The 22,482-nt window shown below is 46.5% G+C and overlaps 1 protein-coding gene across 1 annotated transcript in view; it reads left to right on the top strand.

The window, feature by feature from the left end:
• Window positions 1-3,112: 3,112 nt before the first annotated feature.
• Window positions 3,113-22,482, top strand: part of Gldn (gliomedin) — a 46,218-nt gene continuing 26,848 nt past the window's right edge. The window contains exons 1-2 of the mRNA XM_075965895.1: window positions 3,113-3,475; window positions 19,593-19,644. Of these exons, the coding sequence (XP_075822010.1) occupies window positions 3,113-3,475; window positions 19,593-19,644 (415 nt within the window). The remainder of the gene's footprint in view (window positions 3,476-19,592; window positions 19,645-22,482) is intronic.

The raw sequence follows: 22,482 nt of genomic DNA, 5'->3' as shown, positions 1-22,482 counted from the left end.
TTGTATAGCATTCTGGTGGTAGGGGGGTCACAGACAAGAGACAGAGGGCAAACAGGAATGAAAACAGGGAAAGGCAATTGGTGACCAACACCATGAGATGCCATATGATTGGGCCTCGTCCCCTGACAGGGGACATTAACATGTCCACTCTTCCTTTTGCCAAGTGCCTGCATGGAAAGACTTAAAATGGGCGCTGAGAAAGTGTCTTAGTTAGGTTTCTATTGTGTGAAGAGACACCATGACCCTGGAGACTCTCATAAAGGAAAACGTTTTATTGGGTGGCTCACTAACCACCGCGATCACCATGGCAGGGAACATGATGGCATGCAGGCAGATATGGTGCTAAAGAAGTAGCTAAAAGGTCTACATTTTGCAGGCAACAGGAAATGGTCTGAGACACTGGCTGGTGGTATTCCAAGCATGGGAGACATCAAAGTCCACCCCATCAGTCACACACTTCTGCTAACAAGGCCACACCCACTACAACAAAGCCACACCTACCAATAGTACCACTCTTATAAGATTGTGAGGGCCGATTACACTCAAACTACCCCAGAAAGTGTCTCACGGGAAGCCTTCCTTTATCCTTCTCCTGCCTCTCTCTCTCTCTGTGTCTCTCTGTCTCTCTGTCTCTCTCTCTCTCTCTGTCTCTCTCTGTCTCTCTCTCTGTCTCTCTCTCTGTCTCTCTCTCTGTCTCTCTCTGTCTCTCTCTCTGTCTCTCTCTCTGTCTCTCTCTCTCTGTCTCTCTCTGTGTCTCTCTCTCTCTCTCTCTCTCTCTCTGTCTCTCTCTCTCCCAGGCACCCCGCCCACTAGTCCTCTTAGGTGGCCATGCCACAGCCCTTTGAGCTCCATGTGCTGAGAGAGTCAGTTTCTTGGCTTAAGGATTCTAATGGTTCCTAATCTCCATTCTGTCTTGATCTGTAGTCCTGACTTAAAAGGAAAAAGAAAATACATTTCAGGAGACCACCACACTTCCAAACATTGGACACCAGCCTGGCACGGAAGCTAAGAGGCCAGCTCCATGGCAGACGAGCAGCTAGTAAGCACCACCAGCCTCACATATGCCTGTTCTCCTTAGAAATGTCGTTCACAAACCTTTCACTCACTCACTCGGTCAGTCGCTCATCCGTTCTGTCTTACTTGATGGGAATGACAAGGTCAAACAAATATGTCGCCTGACCTCGGGAGCCCTACTTTGTGTTGCTGATGGCGCTGGTGACAGGTGGTGTACAATAGCTGTAGTGAATGTTGGGTTAAAGGAATGCTCAAAGTCTCCATGGTGTGCCCAGGGCTCACACTGCTTGCCCCGCTCACTCCTGTATCTTCAGTGCCCATCCCAGAGACTGCCCCACACAGAAAGGGCTCAATACATGGTTGCTGAATTGATTAGAGTCTGAATGCTGAGCCCCAAGACACTTTCTGTAACCCAACCCTAGCACGGATTAGAAAAGAAAGGATACACAACTGATGTGGGAAATCCTTCTGTCTACGTGTTGCTTTTATTGGTTAATGAATAAAGAAACTGCTTTGGCCTGAGATAGGGCAGAGTAGAACTAGGCGGGAAAACTAAACTGAATGCTGGGAGAAAGAAGGGAGAGTCAGGGAGAAGCCATGTAGCCTCCGCCAGAGACAGACGTACCAGAGCCTAAAATAATAGAAATGGGTTAATTTAAAACATAAGAGGTAGCCAGCAATACACTTCAGCTATTGGCCAAGCAGTGTTTTAATTAATACAGTTTTGTGTAATTATTTTGGGGCTGAGCAGCTGGGAAACAAATGAGCAGCCTCCCCCAACACACAACAATTCCTCCAACAGGTTATAGTATGTTCAAGTCGGGAAGTTATTGAAGCATTCCCATCCCCTCCCAGGTATCACTTCCGGGCCCTTCCTGCTTTCTCAATTCCATCTTGTGTAGCTGCTCAATACTCAAGTTGGTCAGAGTCCTATTGAAGCCCAGGTATCTAAAGCTGGACTCAGGGCCGTGGTAAAGATGGAACTTCAGCTGCCTTGTGCTTTTCCAGAAGCTTTGTGCTAGCTCACCCTAAAAATAAGTCTGACCCCACCTGCATATCTCCTGTGGCAGGGAGACTACCAGCAAGAACTGGATTGCAAGGACTGTAGGCACCATTGTTCCCTTGTCCCCCTGCCTCACCTCCTCTATCTGTGCTCCTACTATTCTTCCCTCGGGAGTTCACAACCAGCCTGACCTATGGAGTGGAATCCCCGGTGCCTCAGAAGTAGGGCTCTTGCCTTGCAATTGCAAAACCCTGGCTTTGATCTCCAGTAGTGGGGGGGGGTGTAGTGGGGGTGAGGAAACCACATCACTCCCAGATGTCTGGCATTGGCTGCTGGCTTTAGAACCAGGTCTCCAAAATGTGTTGGGTTTTTTCCTTTTTTCCTCATCACTCTGCTGCCTTCCAGGTTTGGGTCTCCTGGGAGGGTTCTTAGTCCTGAAAGCCATCTTTGGTGTGATCCTTGCTTCCTAAGCGTACCTGGGCTTTTCTGCTTCTGGCAGGTGGCCTTTAACCCTTTGAGCACCAACCATTTACCCTGTCTCTCACTTTTTTGGGAGAAATCTCTTAGGGTCTTCTGTGGCCACATAGTGGCCTTGAGAATTGGTAATGGGCAGCCTGGACCAGGGCCCAAGCAGCAGACCTCCCAAGAACAGTGACACATGCGTTTGGGCATGCTTATGATTTTCTCCAAAGAGGACTGACTGGAAGGAGAAGCGGGTGGAATCTAGAAACTTCTCAGGCTTTAAGAATTCCTGCCCTCCTCCTCAGTCTGACCCTGACTATGCCTGTCTGGGTCCTGGCAATGCCCACGGGCAGGACAGCAAGAGAAAGAGGGGAGGCCTGTTTGTTATTTGCTTGGTCGCCCCTCCTCCGCACTTGTCTCCACAGGCGGCTGCTCACCCCCTTGCTGCCTGCCTGTCCCTCTGGGCTGCTGGGGCGCCACTACTACTGTCCCCAACCCGCTTTGTCAGACGGGTCTAAAGGCAGCTTGACTCAGGGCTCTGCCAACAGCCCACGGCTTGCGCTAGGCTATAAAACCTGCCACTGACAAAGGAGGCCCAGTGCTGCCCTGCGTTGGCCAGCCAAGCGTGCAGGCATGACCCGAGCCGCAGAGCGGGGCCAAGGGGCTACAGGCTGGGGGTTGCGGGGAGCCCTAGTGGCCGTAGCGCTGCTGTCGGCGCTTAATGCCGCGGGCACCGTGTTTGTGCTGTGCCAGTGGCGCGAGCTGAGCGCGGCGCTGCGGGCGCTGGAGGCTGAACGCGGCCGGGAGCAGCGCGAAGACAGCGCCTTACGCGCCTTTCTGGCGGAATTGAGTCGAGCACCGGGCCGGGTCCCAGAGTCACCCCAGGACTCGGCGAGCGCAGCGCGCAACAAGCGCAGCCACAGCGGAGAGCCTGCGCCACACATCCGCGCCGAGAGCCAGGATATGATGATGATGATGACCTACTCCATGGTGCCGGTAGGCAGGGGCTCGTCTCGGTGGCGCCCCCGTCGGTCTGGGCAGCAGGAGGTGATGGGAACTAGGATTCCATGGCCAGGGACAAGGTCCTGGAGAGAATCCCCGGTGTAGATGTGGCTAGGGAGGTCATCCTGGCAAGCTGCTTAACTCTTGAGACCAGTCGCTTCATCTTCTAGGACTGGGCAGGGCGAGTCTTCTCTTTTGACATCTTTTGAGTCTGCAGGTCAATGAAGGGCGTAGGCAGTATTAGCCTTTCCCAACTTTTGACAGAACTGGGTGTGAACTGAAGCAGCTCCCTGTAGCAGAGTCTCAGAAAACAAAGACGTGACTTTTGTTCAACGAGGATTCCTTTGCCTGGCACAACCTAGTGGGTAGGCTTTTAGTATGGCCTGGGCTCATCCCCGTGAAATCGCAACCAAACTGCCACCTAGATGCTGAAAGTCGTTCCTGTCTCTCAAGCTGTCAAATGGGAGAAATTGATGTAGTGGAACATTTATTAGCCTGCGGGTATACAGTGGCATAGCCAGAGTTCTTAACGTGGGGTCTGTGGGCAGCTTTCCACACAAAGCTCAGAAGAGAGGAAAGCCAGAGCTGCTGCCACAGACCTGTACATCCAATGAAGGTTCCAGCATTAGTCCTTTTTTATAAAATCACCTTTCTTCCCTTCCTCCCTCCTTCCTTCCTTCCTTCCTTCCTTCCTTCCTTCCTTCCTTCCTTCCTTCCTTCCTTCCTTCTAAAACAGTTTCAGGTAACCCAGGATGGCCTTCACCTGGCCGTGTAGCCACGGAAGACCTTGGACTTCAGATCTTCCACCACCTAGCTGCCAGGACTGCAGGCATGTGCCATGGGACAGCCCTGGGCCTCTTTGCATTTTCTTAGCTATCCTATTGCATACTCACTTCCTGAGATTTAGGAGACACCATTCTAAGGGAACTACTTAAAGGAAAGGAAACCCAGTGTTTGTTCCAGTTTTTAGGTGTTTTACTCTGGTTGATCCGAATCCAATGTTCTCTAACAGGTGCATCAAGATCCCATCCCCACCCCCCTTCCCGTTTTTCTTTCCTCTCTCCTACAGCAGCTGTGGTCTCACTGCACTTTATAATTAGAGACTTTTCAATTGTCCCTCCACGTCCAGTGAGCCACACTTTGGAATCCTACATATTTGGCGCAAAATCTCCTTAAAACGTCTGCTGTTGGGCAGAAGCTTTCCAATATTGTGCATGAGCCTAAATGCTTTTAAAACTACAGACACTGCACTCTTCAAATACAGAGTCTGAGGAAGGTCAAGCTTTCCATTTCTGGCTTCACTTTTTTTTTTTAACTCACGTAAATATTTAAAAATCTGTGCATAAGCAAAAACTTTAAAAAAATACAACCTCTGTGAGGTGGAGAGGACTAACTAGGGAATTCTGAAGCATTCTCTTGGCTCTCCACTCTGCATTTTAAGAGCTTTAAAAAAAATTCAAAGAGAAATCCACCTGAGCACCAACACTTTATCTCTTTAATCCTGCTTTTAAGGTAGATGGGTTGGATCCAAATCACAGCCTGCTCAATCTCTAGAGAATGAGCTCATTCCCATGTCGGTCAGAGAGCCAGCTTCCAGCACAGGTGCCCTGGCTGTGCAGCCACCTACTGATGTTACAGCCCTAGTGCAGAAACTGCAGCTACGAGCATTTTGAAGGAGGTGCAGCAAGACCAGAAGGCAATGATCTCATTGATGCGTGTCCTCACGCAAGCGTCCAGGTGCCATCCCCCTAAGAACCTGCCACTTTGTCCTGTGTCAGGTCTCAGATCCGGCTGTGGTGCACACCAGCACATCAAAGCCAAGCCTGGCTGCCAGGTTATCCCTGCATCCTTCAGTCCCTACCTTCCCGACTGGCATACCCAACCCCCTACCCTGGACCCTCCAGCCCTGCCCCCAGCTACTCTTCATTGTATGATCCAGCCATTTTAGTTACCTGGCTATTTTGGTCTCCCCTCTACTCTCCTGGCCAGTTTCTTGGCCCAGGCCACCCTTCTTGGTCAGCTGCTCCTTTCCCCTCTTTCTGTGGGCCAGCTCCTCACATGACCCAGCTCAGTCTGGTCATGCCACTCTGGACTCTCCCGACTGTGTCTGCCTCTGGCTATGTATGCTCTCTCTTTTATCCACAATAAACCTCCTCCACCATGCCCTAGCAGCAGCCATGGCCTTCCTTTTTTAAACTTCTTTTTCTCCTTCACCATACACATAAGTATCCAGGTGCCACACTCTAAGAACACCACAACCCTATGGTGCCTATAAGTATCTGGGGGAATGTGGTACAGTGCAGATTCTGATTCAGATAGTCTGAGGATGAGATTCTGCATGGCTAACAAGTGCCCACCGATGCCAGTGCTGCAGGTCTGAAGGCCACATTTTGAGTAAGGCGATCCTAGAACACTGCAGTCAGCAGAGAAACCGGAAAACTTAGAGATGCCAGAGTCCACCCTAAGTATCATTATTCCAAGCAGATCAGTCTGAGGTGTGGCCTGGGATAGAGGGCTTGCTCACCAGCAGACAGAAGATGCTCAGCTGGGGGGGGGGGAGCTCATCCAGTCCCCATGAGGCCTTGCTTTAAGCAAAGGAGCCGATTTCACTGCTGAATCCCTCCTTATCTTTTCTTTAGTAGAACAATAAATTTCTCATCCTCACAAATTTTTTTCTTTACTCTTCTTAGAACAGAAAATGAACGACCTAAGAAACCAATTTATTTTTTTAGAAAGCCATCACTGGGCACCTCAAGTAGAAGCATTAAGAGAGAAATCTAGAGTAAATTGTGGAGGAAGGCTCATCTACCCACCCACCCCCGGGCCTTTTTCTATAGCATCAGATCTGAAATGAGTGTAAGATCCATGGGCCACCTCAGGGCCTCACTCTGAGACTCTACATCAGAGATCTAAGAACAAGAAGCAAGCTCTATGCAGGTTAACGTCAGCATTTCAAAACACCTTCCAGAATGGCCTCTTTATCCAAGATGAACTTCCCTGTGGCTTGTTTCTGTGCTTTCGGCTAAAACAAAAAGTACATCATTTGGCATGGGCGTTCTGACCAGTACATTCTGGATGGTAGTTCTAAATGATTTCATTGGGGGGAAAAAAAGAAACCAGCAATTATTACTGAAGTGCCGGTAATTTGGCACAGACAAGCATGTTAACAAAATTAAAAGCGAGTGAATGTTTTGGAGGAAAAGTGTTGAGTGGAAAAGGAGGCAAAGCTTGGGAGCTCGGATCTGGCCAGAAAAGGGACTAGGAATCTGGAAGCCATGGGAAGAAGGGAAGCTTTAACTTCCTGCAGGGTACACTGCTCTTGTTTCTCTGCCTCACAACCTTTTGTAATCGTCTTCTCTCCTAGTAGAATCGATCTGACTCCCCCTCACCCCCTCTCTCCACATCTCTCTCCACCTGCTCTTCCCTGCCTCCTCTTTCCATTTCTTACCTTTACTGATGCTCTGGTAAATAGAAAAAGTGATTTTCTTGTTAGACAGATGCCCAGACTTTTGAATGCTCTCTGGGGTGTGGGAGTGTGCTTGGTCCCAGGGCTAACAGTTCCTATGGAGATATATTCTCCAGCGTTAGTGCATCACAGGTTTTCTACCCTACTTGAATTATTTTTATAAACGTTCCTTCGGATGCTCTCGATTTGGGGTCAGAAAAGATAGCAGAGCAAAGCTACCGTGGGAATTCCTTCTACCTAAGCCTCTATTCTACCTTCTCCCCTGGACACAGCCAGCACCTCCCACCCTCCCCTTCATGTCTTCTCCTGTTTTTCCTTCCCAGCCCACTGAGTCCCATGTCGACCGGTCCTGATCTTATTCAGGTAAACCCTAGCTGCAGAGAGCGCCTGAGTCAAAGGACTGGTCAGATCCAGAAGGCAGCATTCACAGAACCATTTAAGGTATCAAAGAGAACTCCAGAGCCAGGTTCTCCCAGCATCCCTCAGTCTCTACTTGTTACAGGGTCCTCTTTGATAGCATACCCCACCTTCTACCCTGAACTCTAGCACAGGGGCTGGGTGCCTTTAGCCCAGCTGCTCTTCCCTATATAATCCAGCCATTTTGGCTACAGCAGTCCTTTTATGCCCTTTTACCTTTTGGTCTCTGTCTCCTGGTCCTAGGCTCGTCCATTGCCCCTTCCCCTTTGCCTCCCTCCCCAGTCTGAACTCTTCCAGACTCCCCTGGCTGTGCTCTCCCTCATGTCTACAATAAACCTTTTCCTCCACACACCGGTCATGCCTTCCCTTTCTTTCTGTTTTTCTTTTTTCCATTCATCTGGTGTGAGACCTAACACTTCCTATCCTCTGCCTCTTGCATTCTTCCCCTTCCCTCTTCTTCCATGTTCTCTGAGCCTTGATGAGATCGATATTTATGTCCCCTTTAGGGACACTCAAATATCACTTATTCTCAAGACTTCGAACATTTGGGAGTTTCTTCATCATCCACTGCAGAAAGAAAGTTCTCTGGGGCTAGAGAGATGGCTCAGCGGATAAAGGCACAGACTCTACGTCCAGAGGACCAAGATTCTATTCCCAGCCCCCACAGGGTAGCTCACAACTGTCTGTAACTCTGGGTCCAGGGGATCCAATGACATTTCTGGACTCTATGAGCAGGCACTATATGTACATGATACATAGACATATACACAGAAAAAATGCCTATACATATAAAATAATTTTTTATTTAAAAAAAAAAAGAAACTTATCTGACCAGGACTGAAAGCAGTACTACACTATGGACATGAAACGAAAACTTAGAAGGCAGTTTGACATGTGCAGTTAGCAAAACAAGCAGTAGCGGGTTAATAACCCCCCAGTCATGGGCTTCTGGCCAAGTTTACAATATTAGGCAAGAATCCCCCTTTTCGGAGCAGGTCTCAAATTCAATGAGAAAGAAGTTGGTCATCCCCATGGCACTCCGGTGGGCACATCTGGCCTGGCAGGTGGATACTGAAGCTCGCAGGTCTAGTGCTGGGTAAAACAGCTAACTCACGTCTTCTCCCTCCAGAGTCCAGTACCGTCCAGTGCTGGGAACACTAGCCAACAGATAGGAAGCTGCCAGGTCAGCTCAAAACTGATTTCTCTTGTCCTGTAATCAAAGCATACGAAATCTCCATTGATAAGGTCTTGCCATCTAGTTATGGGGGGGGAGGGAACTAAGAGGAATAACAATGGCTGTGTTGCTCTGGGTGCCTCTGGGGCCTCCTCCACTAATAAATAGAAGATCCCATGACCAACACAGATTTTCATCTAATAACCCATGTCATGGGGAAAGCATCGTCCGCCAGGCATGACACTCCTAATTAAACTTTTTTTTAACTATATTTTTGATTAGCTTATGAAATACTGTGTTTGCATAAGACTTTTTCATACATCCTTAAATTTGGTCACCCCCACCTCAGCCATTTGTCTCCTCTTTCTCTTTTTCTTCTGTCTCTGCTTAAACCATTTACCTCCAGTTTTCTCTCACAAATATCTCTTAAACGTGTAGGAAGAAACCATTCATTTTTTTTAAAGACGTATTTATTTTGTTTAATATGTATGAGTGTCTCATTATATGGGTATCTATTTACCATATGCATGCCTGGTACCCAGAAGGTCAGGAGAGGGCTCTGGATTCCCGAGAACTGGAATTATGGGTGGCTGTATGTTGCCACACGAGTGCTGGGACTCAGATCTGGGTCCTCTGCACAAACAATTGGTGCTCTTAACCTAAGCCAGCTTTCCGAGCCTAGATATTTTAATGTCAAAATGCAAATTGCAACTCCCCTAAAATATAGTTTCATCATTCGCCGTGATTGAATGATGAAAGCTTGACGCCACCCGAGCCCGGGACGCTGAGGGGAAATTGCCAGGCTCTTGCTCCGCTGCTGGAGCGCAGATGGTCTGGCGTGAGGAGACGGCAAATCCAGAAAAACTGAGAAGGTGTCTCCCCCTTTACCGTGTAGTCTCACCCATGGGCGTTTGTCTTGTGAAATAAACTGTCACGCCACGAGTGATGTGTTCTTCATCACTTATTGCAGAATCTGTGGTAACAAAAGGCTGTGAAGATTGTGTTCAATTAGTCCAACTTATGTAAGTCAAGTAACTGATCCTATACCACTGGGAAGCGGGGAGAACAAGAATGAGGATATTCTGTGTGCTTGCACTAATCCCCAGGATACATTCACAGTGAAGAAAATAAGGTGGGGGACAGTATGTATTCTACCTAAGAAGGTAAAATAAATAGAAAAAAAAAACAAAACAAAATCAAAAACAGCTAAAGAGGGGAGACATAATCTTTTCACTATGATTATTATTATTATTATTATTTAGCTCATTGTTTTTGAGGTCTTAACTGAATTACTCTGGGGTTTTTTGTTTGTTTTGTTTTTTCATTTTTTTGAAACAGTTTCTCTATGTAGCCATGACTAACCTAGAACTTTCTTTGTAGACTAGGCTGGCCTCGAATTCACAGAGATCCGCCTGTCTTTGCCTCCAAAGTACTGGGATTAAAGGAGTAGGCCACCACCACCCAGCAAAATTATTCTCTTCTTAATGTGACTTAGAATGATCCTTCTACCACAGGTGACATGGCTGCTAACCCTGAGCCCAGCAGGAGTCCTGACAACCCGGGGTTCTTAGTTCAACAAAAAAACAAAACCTGGTATCAGGCAGTTTGTAGATATCAGAAGTTAATTAGACTCATAGTTCTGAAAGCTGAGCAGTCCAAGAACATGGTACTGGACCCAGAGGACTTTCCTGATGCACATACCATGGCAGGGCACCTCAAGGCCTACACAAGTGTATCAGCTCAGCGCTCTCTCTCTCTCTCTCTCTCTCTCTCTCTCTCTCTCTCTCTCTCTCTCTCTCACACACACACACACACACACACACACACACAATCAATGCAGTCACTGGACATGTCTCCTCATTATTTCATTTAACCCAAACCCCTCCTGAAGACCCTACACTGAAACACAAGTAACATATGGATTGAAGGTTAGGTCTCCAATACGTGATCCTGGGGAGCTCATTCACACGCGTATAGCATATGTCCTCACTGATGATAGCCACACAGGAACCAGAGTCCACCCTTAGTTTTTTTCAGAGGAAGTAAAAGCATCTGACTTTTCATATGAAATATCTCAGCTTTCAAATATTGGCATCAGAGAGGAAAAAAGAAGAAAGAAAGAAATTAGTTGCTTGGCACAATTTTGACTTAACAACATTCACATTGCTTGAGGCCATCTTAGGACATCCAGCCGGGAACGTGTAACAGTCGTGGTTTTGAACAAACTGTTTTATTTAGCTCGGTTGCAGACTTGTTATTTGAGAGCCTGACTCTGAACACTTCGGAGTAACCACTAATATGGTTGCTGTTATGGTTGAGGTAGAAGTGATTTTTGGCATTTTGTTTGGTTTGAGTTGTATTTCTACTTGATCTATTTTTATTTGTGTGTGTGTGTGTGTGTGTGTGTGTGTGTGTGTGTGTGTGTGTAGGTTTTATCTGCAAGTTCCCACAGAGGTCATCAGAAGGTGTCAGACTCCCTGGAGCCTAACTTCTCCTGTATAGCTTTCCTGAAGTTTGCTGACCCCATGCATACTGCCATCCCTGGAGAAGTGCTGGGATTGGTAAACCCAAGCTGCTAAATCAGCATTGTTCCCTGAATGCAAGAACCACTGTGCGGGTGTGGCCACACTCTGGAGGGGGAGCCTGTGGGCTAAGCCAAGCTACTGGCTTCCCAAATCAAGAGCAGCTAAGGTTGAGCCAGAGCCTAACCACTCACTAACTCCAATTGTAAGATCTCTTCCAATTCTGTCCTGTTCAGTTAGAGGGGGTGGCAGATACCTCAGGAGCTGCTGTCCTATGGAATGGACCCTGATAGGAGATTAGTCTCTTACAGACGGGCACAAAAAAAGAGAGTAGCCACAATAGACAGCCATTTGCAGACCTGAGAGGTGGATTTCTGTATTCTTGTGGCATCGGGAGCTCATTCGTGCTTGGAGTTCCAGGGCACACCTGGCACTAAGTGGGTATTCAGATGTCAGAAGTCGTCCTAGGTGGTAATGATGGAGTGAGAACTTGAAATTTCATCTCTGCTAGGATCTTGTCTGGTGGGCGTGGCACTTTGAACACCCCCGGAAATCTGGCTGTGTCTCAGGCAATGCTGGCATGTTGAGGAAAACAGGAGAGAGCTGACCCCTTCGCTCCAGTTTAGACTCTGCTTCACGAGCACCCAAGTTTGCATACACACTAAGAAAACACTTCATGTCGGTACACTTGACTCTTATATATCCACTAACTCCACATCTTCAGATTCAATCCACCACACATTAAAAATAATCAAGGATGTGCTCCCCCCCCCCCGCGCCTCAGTTGCTCTCCAGTTTATTGTGTTTCTGCATGAATGTGTGTGCTTGTGTATGTATTGCATGCACATATTGTGTAAATGCATAAACAAATCTGTGGAAAGCCAGAGGAGGCTGGCAGGTACATTTATTTCTCTGCGACGACCCCACTCCCCGTCCCTTTTAAGACAGGGTCTCTCCCTGAACCAGAAGTTTGATGTTTTGACTAAATGGGCTGACCAGCAAGCCTCAGGGATCTTTTTACCTCCACTACCCCTGCTCCACACCATGCCGGGATTACAGGCACACTGCTATGTCCAGCCGCACCATGCCGGGATTACAGGCACACTGCTATGTCCAGCCGCACCATGCCGGGATTACAGGCACACTGCTATGTCCAGCCACACCATGCCAGGATTACAGGCACACTGCTATGTCCAGCCACACCATGCCGGGATTACAGGCACACTGCTATGTCCAGCCGCACCATGCCGGGATTACAGGCACACTGCTATGTCCAGCCGCACCATGCTGGGATTACAGGCACACCGCTACATCCAGTCTTTGTTTGGTTGGTTGGTTGGTTTTGTTTTTTTGAGACAGGGTTTCTCGGTAGCTGTGGAGTCTGTCCTGGAACTAGCTCTTGTAGACCAGGCTGGCCTCAAACTTAAGAGATCCATCTGCCTCTGCTGGGATTAAAGGCGTGTGCCATCACCGCCCGGTGAGAACAACTTCTTTATTGGGGGTTTTGTGTACCCCAGGATATGGTTGGTTGCCAAGGTGGGAGCCGCTAAAACAAGTCACCAAAAGAATACATTTACATGGTTTTAAAAAAAATTTTTAAGTCTAAGACATATTTTCCTTCTACATTCTTCATGCCCTATTCCCCCTTCCCCCTCCGCCCCACCACCATCAAAAAAGAATTCTTGGCTAAATCTAGCTGACATTCAAGTTTAATTTACATGCATTTTATCGGCGGACCAAAGGTCATGTCGTGTGAAACAAGCTGAAGCTTTTAGGTTGTAATTCTTCCACAAAAAGAGCGATTTCTTTTCAAGCTCATTAGTTGCTTTTATGTAGATCTTTGAGTTTTAACAGCTCTCTCTGTCTTAAATAGATATAATTTGCTTCTAGTTTAACTAAAGTTCAGGACACAATTTTCTTTACTGAAAGGCAGAGTTAAAACAAAAAGACCAGCTGAAGAACATTCAAGATGCAATTTGTGAAGTTTGTTCTGAATGTAATACAGTAACCTCTTCATTTGCCACTCAGAAAGTTTCCTGTGTTTTGTCAAACTGTTGAGAAGTTTGGGAGCTCTTCCTTGGCTCTAGCGAAGAACTGTAGAGGACTAGGAGCTATGGAGAACTGTGCCCCGCGTACAATGTTGAGCCGGGCTACAAAATACATGTGGAGCTTGCTTGCTTGTTGGTCTGTTTTCAGTAACTCAGCAGGTGATGGGTACAGTCTAGAATCTTACTAACGAGAATAAGGAAAAAAAAAATATCTTCTCCCTTTTGAAGACATCGGTATCAAAATCTCTGAACGAGAAAATCTTTGAAAGGAAATCTTAGTCATGTAATGGGGATGGGGACCACCAGGAAGAGAGGCGCTCTGAGGCGTGAAGCTGGTGTCAGAACAATCACTAGCATGTGCGGAACTCTGGATTTAGTCCCTGGTACTGAAGACATCACGGCTGCGATGAAAGGGCAGTTTTATGGACCTGGGCAAGCAAGGAGGGCGATGTTCTTTAAGTAGATACGTTTCTGTCTTATATTGTTTTTCTTAACAGTTCCTTTTTCTTCATTTTACAAAACTGCTCTGAGTAAGAATCTAGGTTGAAATCTGTGAGGGGCGCGTGTGTATGTGTGCACGCACACACACGTGTACGGGGCGGGGATATAGCTTGGTGGCGGAGGACTTGGATTCAGTCCCCAGTACAGCAGTAACAACAACAATAACAACAAAATAAAAAACAAAACGGAGCACAGGAAAACGGTTTTCTTTTGGTCCTCTAGTGAGGTGACCCCCATTGGATGCTCACTTGCGTTTTCCGACGAGAAATCATCTTCAGCTTTCTCCTCCATATGAAATGTGTCCTTTCCCTCCATCTTGCTTAAGAGTTCATTGCCTGTTTTAAGGAATTCATTTATCTATTATGACTCACCTTGGTGTTCTCTTCTTCGTGATTTTTGTATTTGGTGTTTATTAATCGTGTTGGATGTACAAATTTATAGTTTATGTTTATTTTGGAACTTTTTGCTATTTCTACCCAAATTACTTTTTTCTTATTTCCATGCCAGAGAAGGCCCCCGATTAGTGAGCTTCTTGATGTCTCACAGTCAAGGACGCTCTAGGGTTTTTAGGTGTGGGGAGAGATTGTGTTGTTCTAGAACTTGGGCTTGAACCAGGCCTTGCCCACACCGGCAAATGTTCTGCCACTGAGATTTTGAACACATGGAATGCAATTAAAATAACTGCTTTATCTTCTTCCTATATAGCTCCCTTTCACTGTTACTTCCGGTTAGAGAAGTCTTAGTTCAGAGGCAGCGTCTAACAGCTTCCGAGTTTTCCTGCTTCTGAGCACTCAAGCCGGCGTGGTGGCATGGCACCTGGAGGCTGAGACAGGACGATTGCGAATTCAAGACCAGCCTGGGCACTAGACCAAGACCCTGCCATTCATAAAGAAATAATGTACTCAATTTTCATAAAAAACAAAAAAAACATGCTTTTGAGTGTGACTTCCTGAGCCCCAGTAATACCAATATCCCTGCCAGGAAGGAAAACATGGTGTAAGGGGATGAGGAACATGTTCCTTCCCCAGCTGAGCAAGTATTTCCTGAGTTCCTAATAACACGCTGCTTTCCCATCCTGGTCATGGGAACACCATGGATTAGACAAACAATCCCTACCAGTAAGGAACTAAGTAAGCTAAGAGCTCTCTACAGTGACGTCATTAGTTCAGAAGAAGGATTCGTCTGGGCCCTTGAGGATCCCGAGCAGAAAGAATGACAAGAGCAGCTGATTCCCCCCCACCCCCGGGCTTGCAGAAGATGGCGAGGAGAGGCTTCCTTGAGCTGACTAATGTCTAGTGCCTGGGTCCCATGATGTCCTTACAGGGCTAGGATTTGGCACCAGCTGGGACCCAGACCCCAGAGTTGCTCTGTTGAGCCTCAGGCAAGCTCCATCAGATCAAATGAAAATTAATATGAATATGAAATGAGCTTATTATGAATATGAAAAACAGTTGACAAGCTAAGAGATTTTATACCCCAAAAACTACACCAAGTCTCAATTGTACAGCAGTTCTACCATAGTTTTAAAACAGGAAAAAAGTATTCTGACTTTTTTAGTGTCTATCCGTCTATCTTTTTCTATATATCTCTCTATCTCTGTCTCGTGTGTGTGTGTGTGTGTGTGTGTGTGTGTGTGTTTTCCCCCTATGCTGTCCTGGAACTCACCTGGCAATCTTTTAACCTCCACCCCCACATGCTGGGATTACAGGTGTGGACCACCACACACAGCTACGAACTCTCTTTGAAAGCCAGGAGCTCTGTAAGCTGGTGTATCTATAATTGCTTTCAACTGCTTTGTTTAATTTCATCATCTGCTGCTGCCAAGGACAGAGTACTTGGTATTTATGTTTAAAGTTAGGTTGCAGGGGGAGACTTAAGTTTCAGTTAGGCGGCTGCAGGTGCTTGGCCTTGCGTATCTTTAAATTTGTTTTTCTTTTTTTTCTTAATTTTGTTTTGTTTTTAACAAAGGCAAGCTGTGTGTTCCCATTAGAATTGCAAACTTTCTTCACACAGTGGCCATGCGGAGGAGCTTGCCTTTCTTGGCTGCGTCCAGAGTTCTAGGTAGTCTTTCAACATCTGTGGTCTGAGCCTCCAGTAAGAAACCCTGAGTGCACACAGCCTTTTGTCTCCTGCCCCAGAATCTGAGTTAACTGCAGGCTAAGGATTCAAAAGCTGGGAGCTTTTCTAGTAGGGTCATTTACTGCTTATAGCATTTACACAATTAAGGACAGTTATAAAGAGTGTTCATTGTCTAAAAAGCATAGAACTAAATTATGTTTATTGGCTTTTTATTTTGGGAATTGAACGGAATGCAGCATCGTGCAGGCTGTTGGGATTAGGAGCCTGCTCCAGTCTGGTTCTGCACAGTTCTGGGGATGGAAGCCAGGGCTCCCGCACGGTGGGCAAGCACTCCACCAGCTGAGCTAATCTCCAGCCCCTCCACTGGCATTTAAACAATATTCCACTGAGCGAACAGAAGGCATGCATGGGAGGACTTCAGAGATACCCTGATAGGGCCCATTGTTGTGGAGCATGACTTGGGCTATTCTTTGCTTTTCTTACTTAATAGTATCCCAAAGCCCCTTTTCCAGAAAATACATGCCGATCCAACGCATTGTTTTTTAATATAGCAGGTCTCGTATTGATGACCTGTTTTATTAAGGTCGTTTGCCTCGGTTTACTACAAACCCAAGTTGCAATGACGTTCCAATTCAGAAATCCTTGTATGCTTTCCTGCCGGGAGCGCCGCCAAGATAAACCAAAAGCCTGGTAAGGCCACAGGAGCGGCTGGGCGGGTCCCTTCTCCTAGGAGCTAGGGAAAGGCTGACAGAGCCTTCGGTGGGGCCAACCAAAAGTTGTGGTAAGACAGTATGGCACAGAGCAATGAGTGTGGCAGTGGCAGGCAGGGGACGGGGACGGACTGTGGACAGAGCCTGCCTAACACCCCCAGGATAGCGGCTTCAAAGACTGCTTCCATTTCAAACCCCTCAAGTCCCAAATCAAAATCCAAGAAACCCTCCTTGCCAATGTGACTCTTTCATTTGACTATCTACGTTTTGTGACTTTGGATTCTTAATTCTTAAATCTTCATCCAAATTCATAATCATTGCAATGGGAGGGGGAATCACTTCGGAATTTATAACCGCACATTTTTACGAAGAATGTGTCACTTAAAAACAATCTTTTATGGTGCCTAAGTTTATTAAAAGACTATTTCTGAGAAGATTGGGATAATTTCCTATAAAACATGCAAATTGACACTCAGCCTATAAATGAAGCTCACAGGTCAGGAAATGAAAATGCTCTCCCACCGTCTCTAGCTGTGCCTGTCCCAGGCCCTTAATGAACATCAGGAAGAAAGGCTCATTTTCTCTATTGATGCTCCTGTCCTTGCAAACCACGCCTGCCACTCTGATCCCCCAGGCAACAAATGAATCATTGTGAAGTCTTTTTTGGCCCTCTCAATGGGCAATTACATATTTTTTAAAGACAATAAATTTTGTCGCGGTGCAGCTGATTACATTCATTTATGAAAATAACTAAAATAAAGTGAATCCACCTTTTTTCTTTGGTCTGGTCATGTTAAGATAATTATCAAAGCCATCATAGAGTACAGTGGGCCAGGAGGTGAGCCTCATTCTTCCCCTCCCCCAGCAGGCTGTGTGCCCTTGAGTAGACAGTGGCACCATTGGAAACAAACATGGCCCCAGATGCTTCTGTTCAGAGAGCTGTTGGGGGGAAGAGGTACCTGAGACATTTACAAGGTATTGGTTAGTTTCCAGACCTTAACCTATGGTGAAACATGTCATCCACACAGATGCACACACGTACACACATACACACACACACACTATCCACACACACCACACACACACACACACACACACCACACACACACCACCACCACCACCACCACCACCATCCACAGGGGATTCATTCTAGGACCCTTCTTAGATATCAAATTCCTAAGGTACTCAAATTCCTTATATGAAATTGTGTAGTGTTTTAATTTAAGTTATGCACATCTTCTTGTCTGCTTTAAATCACCTTTTGGTTGCTTATAATGCCCAGCATAGAGCAAGTGCTGTGCACAGTTGTGGTGAGATGCTCGGAGAATGACAAAGGAAGTTGGCACATGCTCAGTACAAATGTGATTCTTTTCAGTTTGCAGTTGGTTAATTCTATGGGTGCAGAATCTCAGATAAAGAAGACCCACTACTTGTATGTCTTGTATTGTTCACTTTTTCTACATGTGTGATGTGCATTTGATAGCTCACAAACCTCTATCCTCAGCAGTCAACAGCCGTTGTTGGCACAAAACAATTCAGGATGAATTTTCCTCTGGCTCCCCTAACGACCAAACCCATCCAACACTAGAAACTAAATCACCTTTTCTTCAAGCCAGAACATGATCCTTTTTGTTATTTTGCTTTTCGAGACAGTGTTTCTTTGTGTAACCTTGCCTATCCTAGAACTTACTCTGTAAACCAGGCTGGCCTTAAACTCAAAGAGATCCCTCTACTTCTGCCTCCCAAGTGCTGGGATTAAAGGAGTTTGCCACCACCGCCCAGTTAACGTGATCTTTTTTTTTTCAAGTTTTTTTTAAACTTTCATTTATGTGTATCTGTGTATGTCTGTGTGCATATGCGCACCTGAGTCCAGATGCCTGAAGAGCCAAACAAGGATTTTGGTTGCCCTGGAGCTGGACCGCAGGCAGTTGTAAGCCACTGGACATGGGTGTGGGGAACTGAACTCCAGCCTTTGGAAGAGCAGCAAATGCTCTTAACCACTGAAACTTCTCTCCAATCAAAAACATTATCTTTTTTTTAAAAGTCATTTAAATGAAAGAGCAACGAGAAAAAAAATTAAATGATATATGGAATTTAATGAAGTTTCTTCTACCCTGGTTCTCCAACTCCATTTCTTGAATTTTTTTATTGTTGTTCTGTGTCCAGGCACATTTTAGAAAGACAAAAGGAGCGTGTCTTAAACTCGCCAGCGGAGACTTACACTAAAGCTTTTGTCTGTGCTCCACTCTTTCCGCAAACAAAAGGATGCCTAACAGCATCCAGTCCTTGGCATTGTATCATTTCCCTCCCAGTAGATCAACTGTGGTTTTGGGGAGCAACGCAGAAAATTAGAGATGAGACAGGCAGACACACAGCTCATCCCTTGGGACAGTGACTGTGACACGGTAGGCAGTTGTCCTGTTAGTCCCCAGTGTCCAGTGGTCTGAGGAACACAGACAGCTGGGAGTATTTTCCATGTGCCAGGGACTAAATTGGTTCAGCCCTCAAGATGGGTCCTTTTGTGGGTTACCAGCTTGTTGAAAGGCTAAACACCTCCTCTGTGCTTACTGACCTGGTCACTGAGTACTTGCTCCTGACCACTATGTCCTCATAGCAAGCCTTTTAGATACTGGAGTCTGCTCGTTGCCATGGTGAGGACAGGTTGAAGGGAATCAAGGGGGTTCTCTAGATAAGCACTCATAACAAAGATACACAGGTCTTTTTAAAAAAAATAATTTATTTGTATATTTTGTACATTGGTGTTTTGCCTGCATGTATGTCCGTGTGAGGGAGTCAGATCTCCTGGAACAGGAGTTACAGACAGTTGTGAGCTACCATGTGGGTGCTGTGAATTGACCTGGGTCCTCTGGAAGAGCAGCTCTTAATCCCTGAGCTATCTCTCCAGCCCCTGCACATATATTCTTAGATGCATAAATATATCCTTCTCGGTCTGTATAATGTGACCTGTGTATATGTTTTTAGGGCTGACGATTTGGAGTTGGTGTGCTCTTCCCTGGGGGAGACTATTTCCTCTGCTCTTGGCATTCCTTAGTGAATTGTTTTCCTCACACAATCGCATTTTGGTCTGGAGTTGCTTGGTGGGTTCTTCCAGCTGCTGTCTGCTTGTCTGAATAGGAGACAACACCCAAGCCCACTGCCTACGGCTTGCCATTAATCACCTTCTCTCTTCTCAGATCCGAGTGATGGTGGACCTGTGTAACAGCACCAAGGGCATCTGCCTTACAGGTAGGTCCGTGCTGCTCACCAGAGAGCAATGCTGGGGGCTGCTAGCCAAAGAGCCAGGGGCAGAAAGCACACCTAGGGGCACTTTACTACAAAAATGCATCTTCTTTCTTTCAACAGATGTTTTTAATGGGAATAAAACCAGTTGTAATATGATTATGACAGTATTATTTTCTGGTATTGTCACAGAAATGTGGCCATGGAAAATAACTAAGGCTTGAGTAATCAGAAATGCGTGTGACCCTAAACTAGGGCCGAGGATGTTTTCTTCTTTCCCACTAGTCTTAAAGTGGAAAATAAAGAGGGGGTATGTCTTCCATGATAGAGTTCTCTTCTGTGAGAAGGCATGTGTGTCAGATGTAATTCTCCCTATCCTAGAGGTGCAGCACGGACAGACAGCTCTGGGGGAATTTGCTGGGCAGTCACGAAGTTTTCTGTTTTGAATTCATTATCCTTGTGTCTGTGTATGACGTGGAAGAGGGGCATGTGTGTACCATGACACATGTTGGTGGTCAGAAGACAACTATATAGAGTCGGTTCTCTCCTTCTGCCTTTATGTGGGTCCTAAGACTCAGACAAAGGGCCTCAGACTTGCCGAGCAGTGTGCTCTGTCTGCTGAGCCACTTTCACGCAGCTCTTCTTGTGCTACGTTTCCTGTGCTAGGTGGGCTGAGAGGCTGGCCATCTGCCTTATTCCCGCTCCTCAATAGCTCGGGACACCTGGAAAAGCACTAGCCAGGAGGTGTACCAAATCTTGAGTCAAGGAATGGCTAATGGAAGGATGGATGTATATTTTGCTTTTGGGGTTTTGGGGGTGTGAGAGGGGTGTTGGTTGAGTTTGTTGGTCTTTAAGATAGGATCATGCTTTGTAGACCAGTCTCCTCTCAAACACGTGACAAAGTTCCTTTCCCAGCCTCCCGGGTACTGGGGTTACAGATATATATACATGCCTGGTAATGGTGTGGTGTTTTTTTTTATTGAGCTCTACATTTTTCTATGCTCTCTTCCGTGCCTCTCCCCTCCCCTTCAACCCTCTCCCAAGGTCCCCATGCTCCCAATTTACTTAGGAGATCTTGTCTTTTTCTACTTCCCATGTAGATTAGATCCATGTAAGTTTCTCTTAGTGTCCTCATTGTTGTCTAGGTTCTCTGGGTCTGTGATTTGTGGGCTGGTTTTCTTTGATTTATGTTTAAAAACCACTTGTGAGTGAGTACATGTGATAATTGTCTTTCTGTGTCTGGGTTACCTCACTCAATATGATGTTTGCTAGCTCCATCCATTTGCCTGCAAAATTTAAGATGTCATTTTTTTTTTTGCTGTGTAGTACTCCATTGTGTAAATATACCACATTTTCCTTATCCATTCTTGGTTGAAGGGCATTTAGGTTGTTTCTAGGGTTGGCTATGACAAACAAAGCTGCTATGAACATAGTTGAGCACATGTCCTTGTGGTACAATTGAGCATCCTTTGGTATTGCTGGGTCTTGAGGAAGGTTGTTTCCCAATTTTCTGAGAAATGATGTGGTTTTCCGTATGTGAGCCTGACAGAAGCCGGCCTCTGACCTTACTGGCAGGTCCTGTGACAGCAACGTCAAAGGAGAACCAGGTTCAGAGCAACCATCCTCACTGTTCCCTAAGCCAGGTGACTCCCTGACCTGTCCTAGAGGGCCTGAATCTAGATAGTCTCTTCCCTGCCTCTCCAGGGAAGGGTGACATTCTGAGGAGAAAGGAAATTATGTTTCCATTAAAGCAGCACAAATAGAGTGAGCAAGAGTGCCGGTGGACTCTTCGTGTGACACGAGCTGAGGTTTATTGCTAGGATGCTGAGGTTGCATCCCTGCTTCAGCACCTCGCAGGCAAGGAGGTCCTGTGCAATCAATACCTGGATGTCAGGAACCCGGACAGTTTCTGCAGCATTTGCCTCAGTTTCTCTCCTCACTTGGGAGTTAGTTTGTCAAAAGGATGAATTTGTGGCTTCCATGAGTGAGTAAACAAGGGGGGGTGGGGCTCCATTTCAAGGCTAACTCTTGCTCCCTTGTTCTGGCCTCAGAGAGACAAGCTATAATCTTGTGGCTTCTTGAGAAATGCTAATTGGGTTGCGTAAGTGGCATTTGACCCTCACAGACAATGAAATATCTTCAGAAAGCCCGGCGCTCTGTCCAGACACTCTGAGTGGTGTACGCGTCTCCCTTCGCTCGGTGGGTGCCCCGCTTCAGCGCTCCCGCGTGTCACATAACGAATGCTACAGAAATGCTCAGATGGATTGAGTGACGGGCATAAAAGCCTGTTGAGAGGCGCGGAAAAAGCCTTTTTCTGGTTTTTATAGGGACCTGAGAGCCAGGCTCCCAGTGAATGCGCAGGATGGAGCTATTGAGACCACTTAGAGGGGAGCGACGGGGTGGGAGTGGTGGAAATGGCTCCAGTAGCTAATTCTTTCTCACCTCAGCACACACTTTCCAAAGCCAGCACATTCCTCTTTCGTCGGCTTGAAATTGGATCTCTTTTCACACAGAAGCTCTTCAGCTGGAAACTTAAGTAGAAAAGTGTGAGTTGCTAAGGCAAGTGGGTGCTTCGGGATGGACTATCCTGTCTCCATTGGGGGCAGGGACGGAAGGGGAACAACAGGATCCAGGACTGAACTGGGCAACTTTGGTAGCAGGCAGAGAGCCCTGGTCCACAGACTAGCGTGGATTCTGGGCAGGAGAGTGATCTAGGCAGAACTGGCCGTGGTTCCCAGAGAAAGGCCTAATTTTACAGTAGATTCATCTTGTAAAAAAAAACTTTTTTAAGAAGTATATGAAAGTTAAGGAGCCGTTCCATGAGTGAAAAAGCTGAGCCCAGGG

Source organism: Microtus pennsylvanicus, chromosome 3 (genome assembly GCF_037038515.1).
Source record: "Microtus pennsylvanicus isolate mMicPen1 chromosome 3, mMicPen1.hap1, whole genome shotgun sequence".
Taxonomy (NCBI): Eukaryota; Metazoa; Chordata; class Mammalia; order Rodentia; family Cricetidae; genus Microtus; species Microtus pennsylvanicus.
This window is presented reverse-complemented; position numbering and strand designations above follow the sequence as displayed.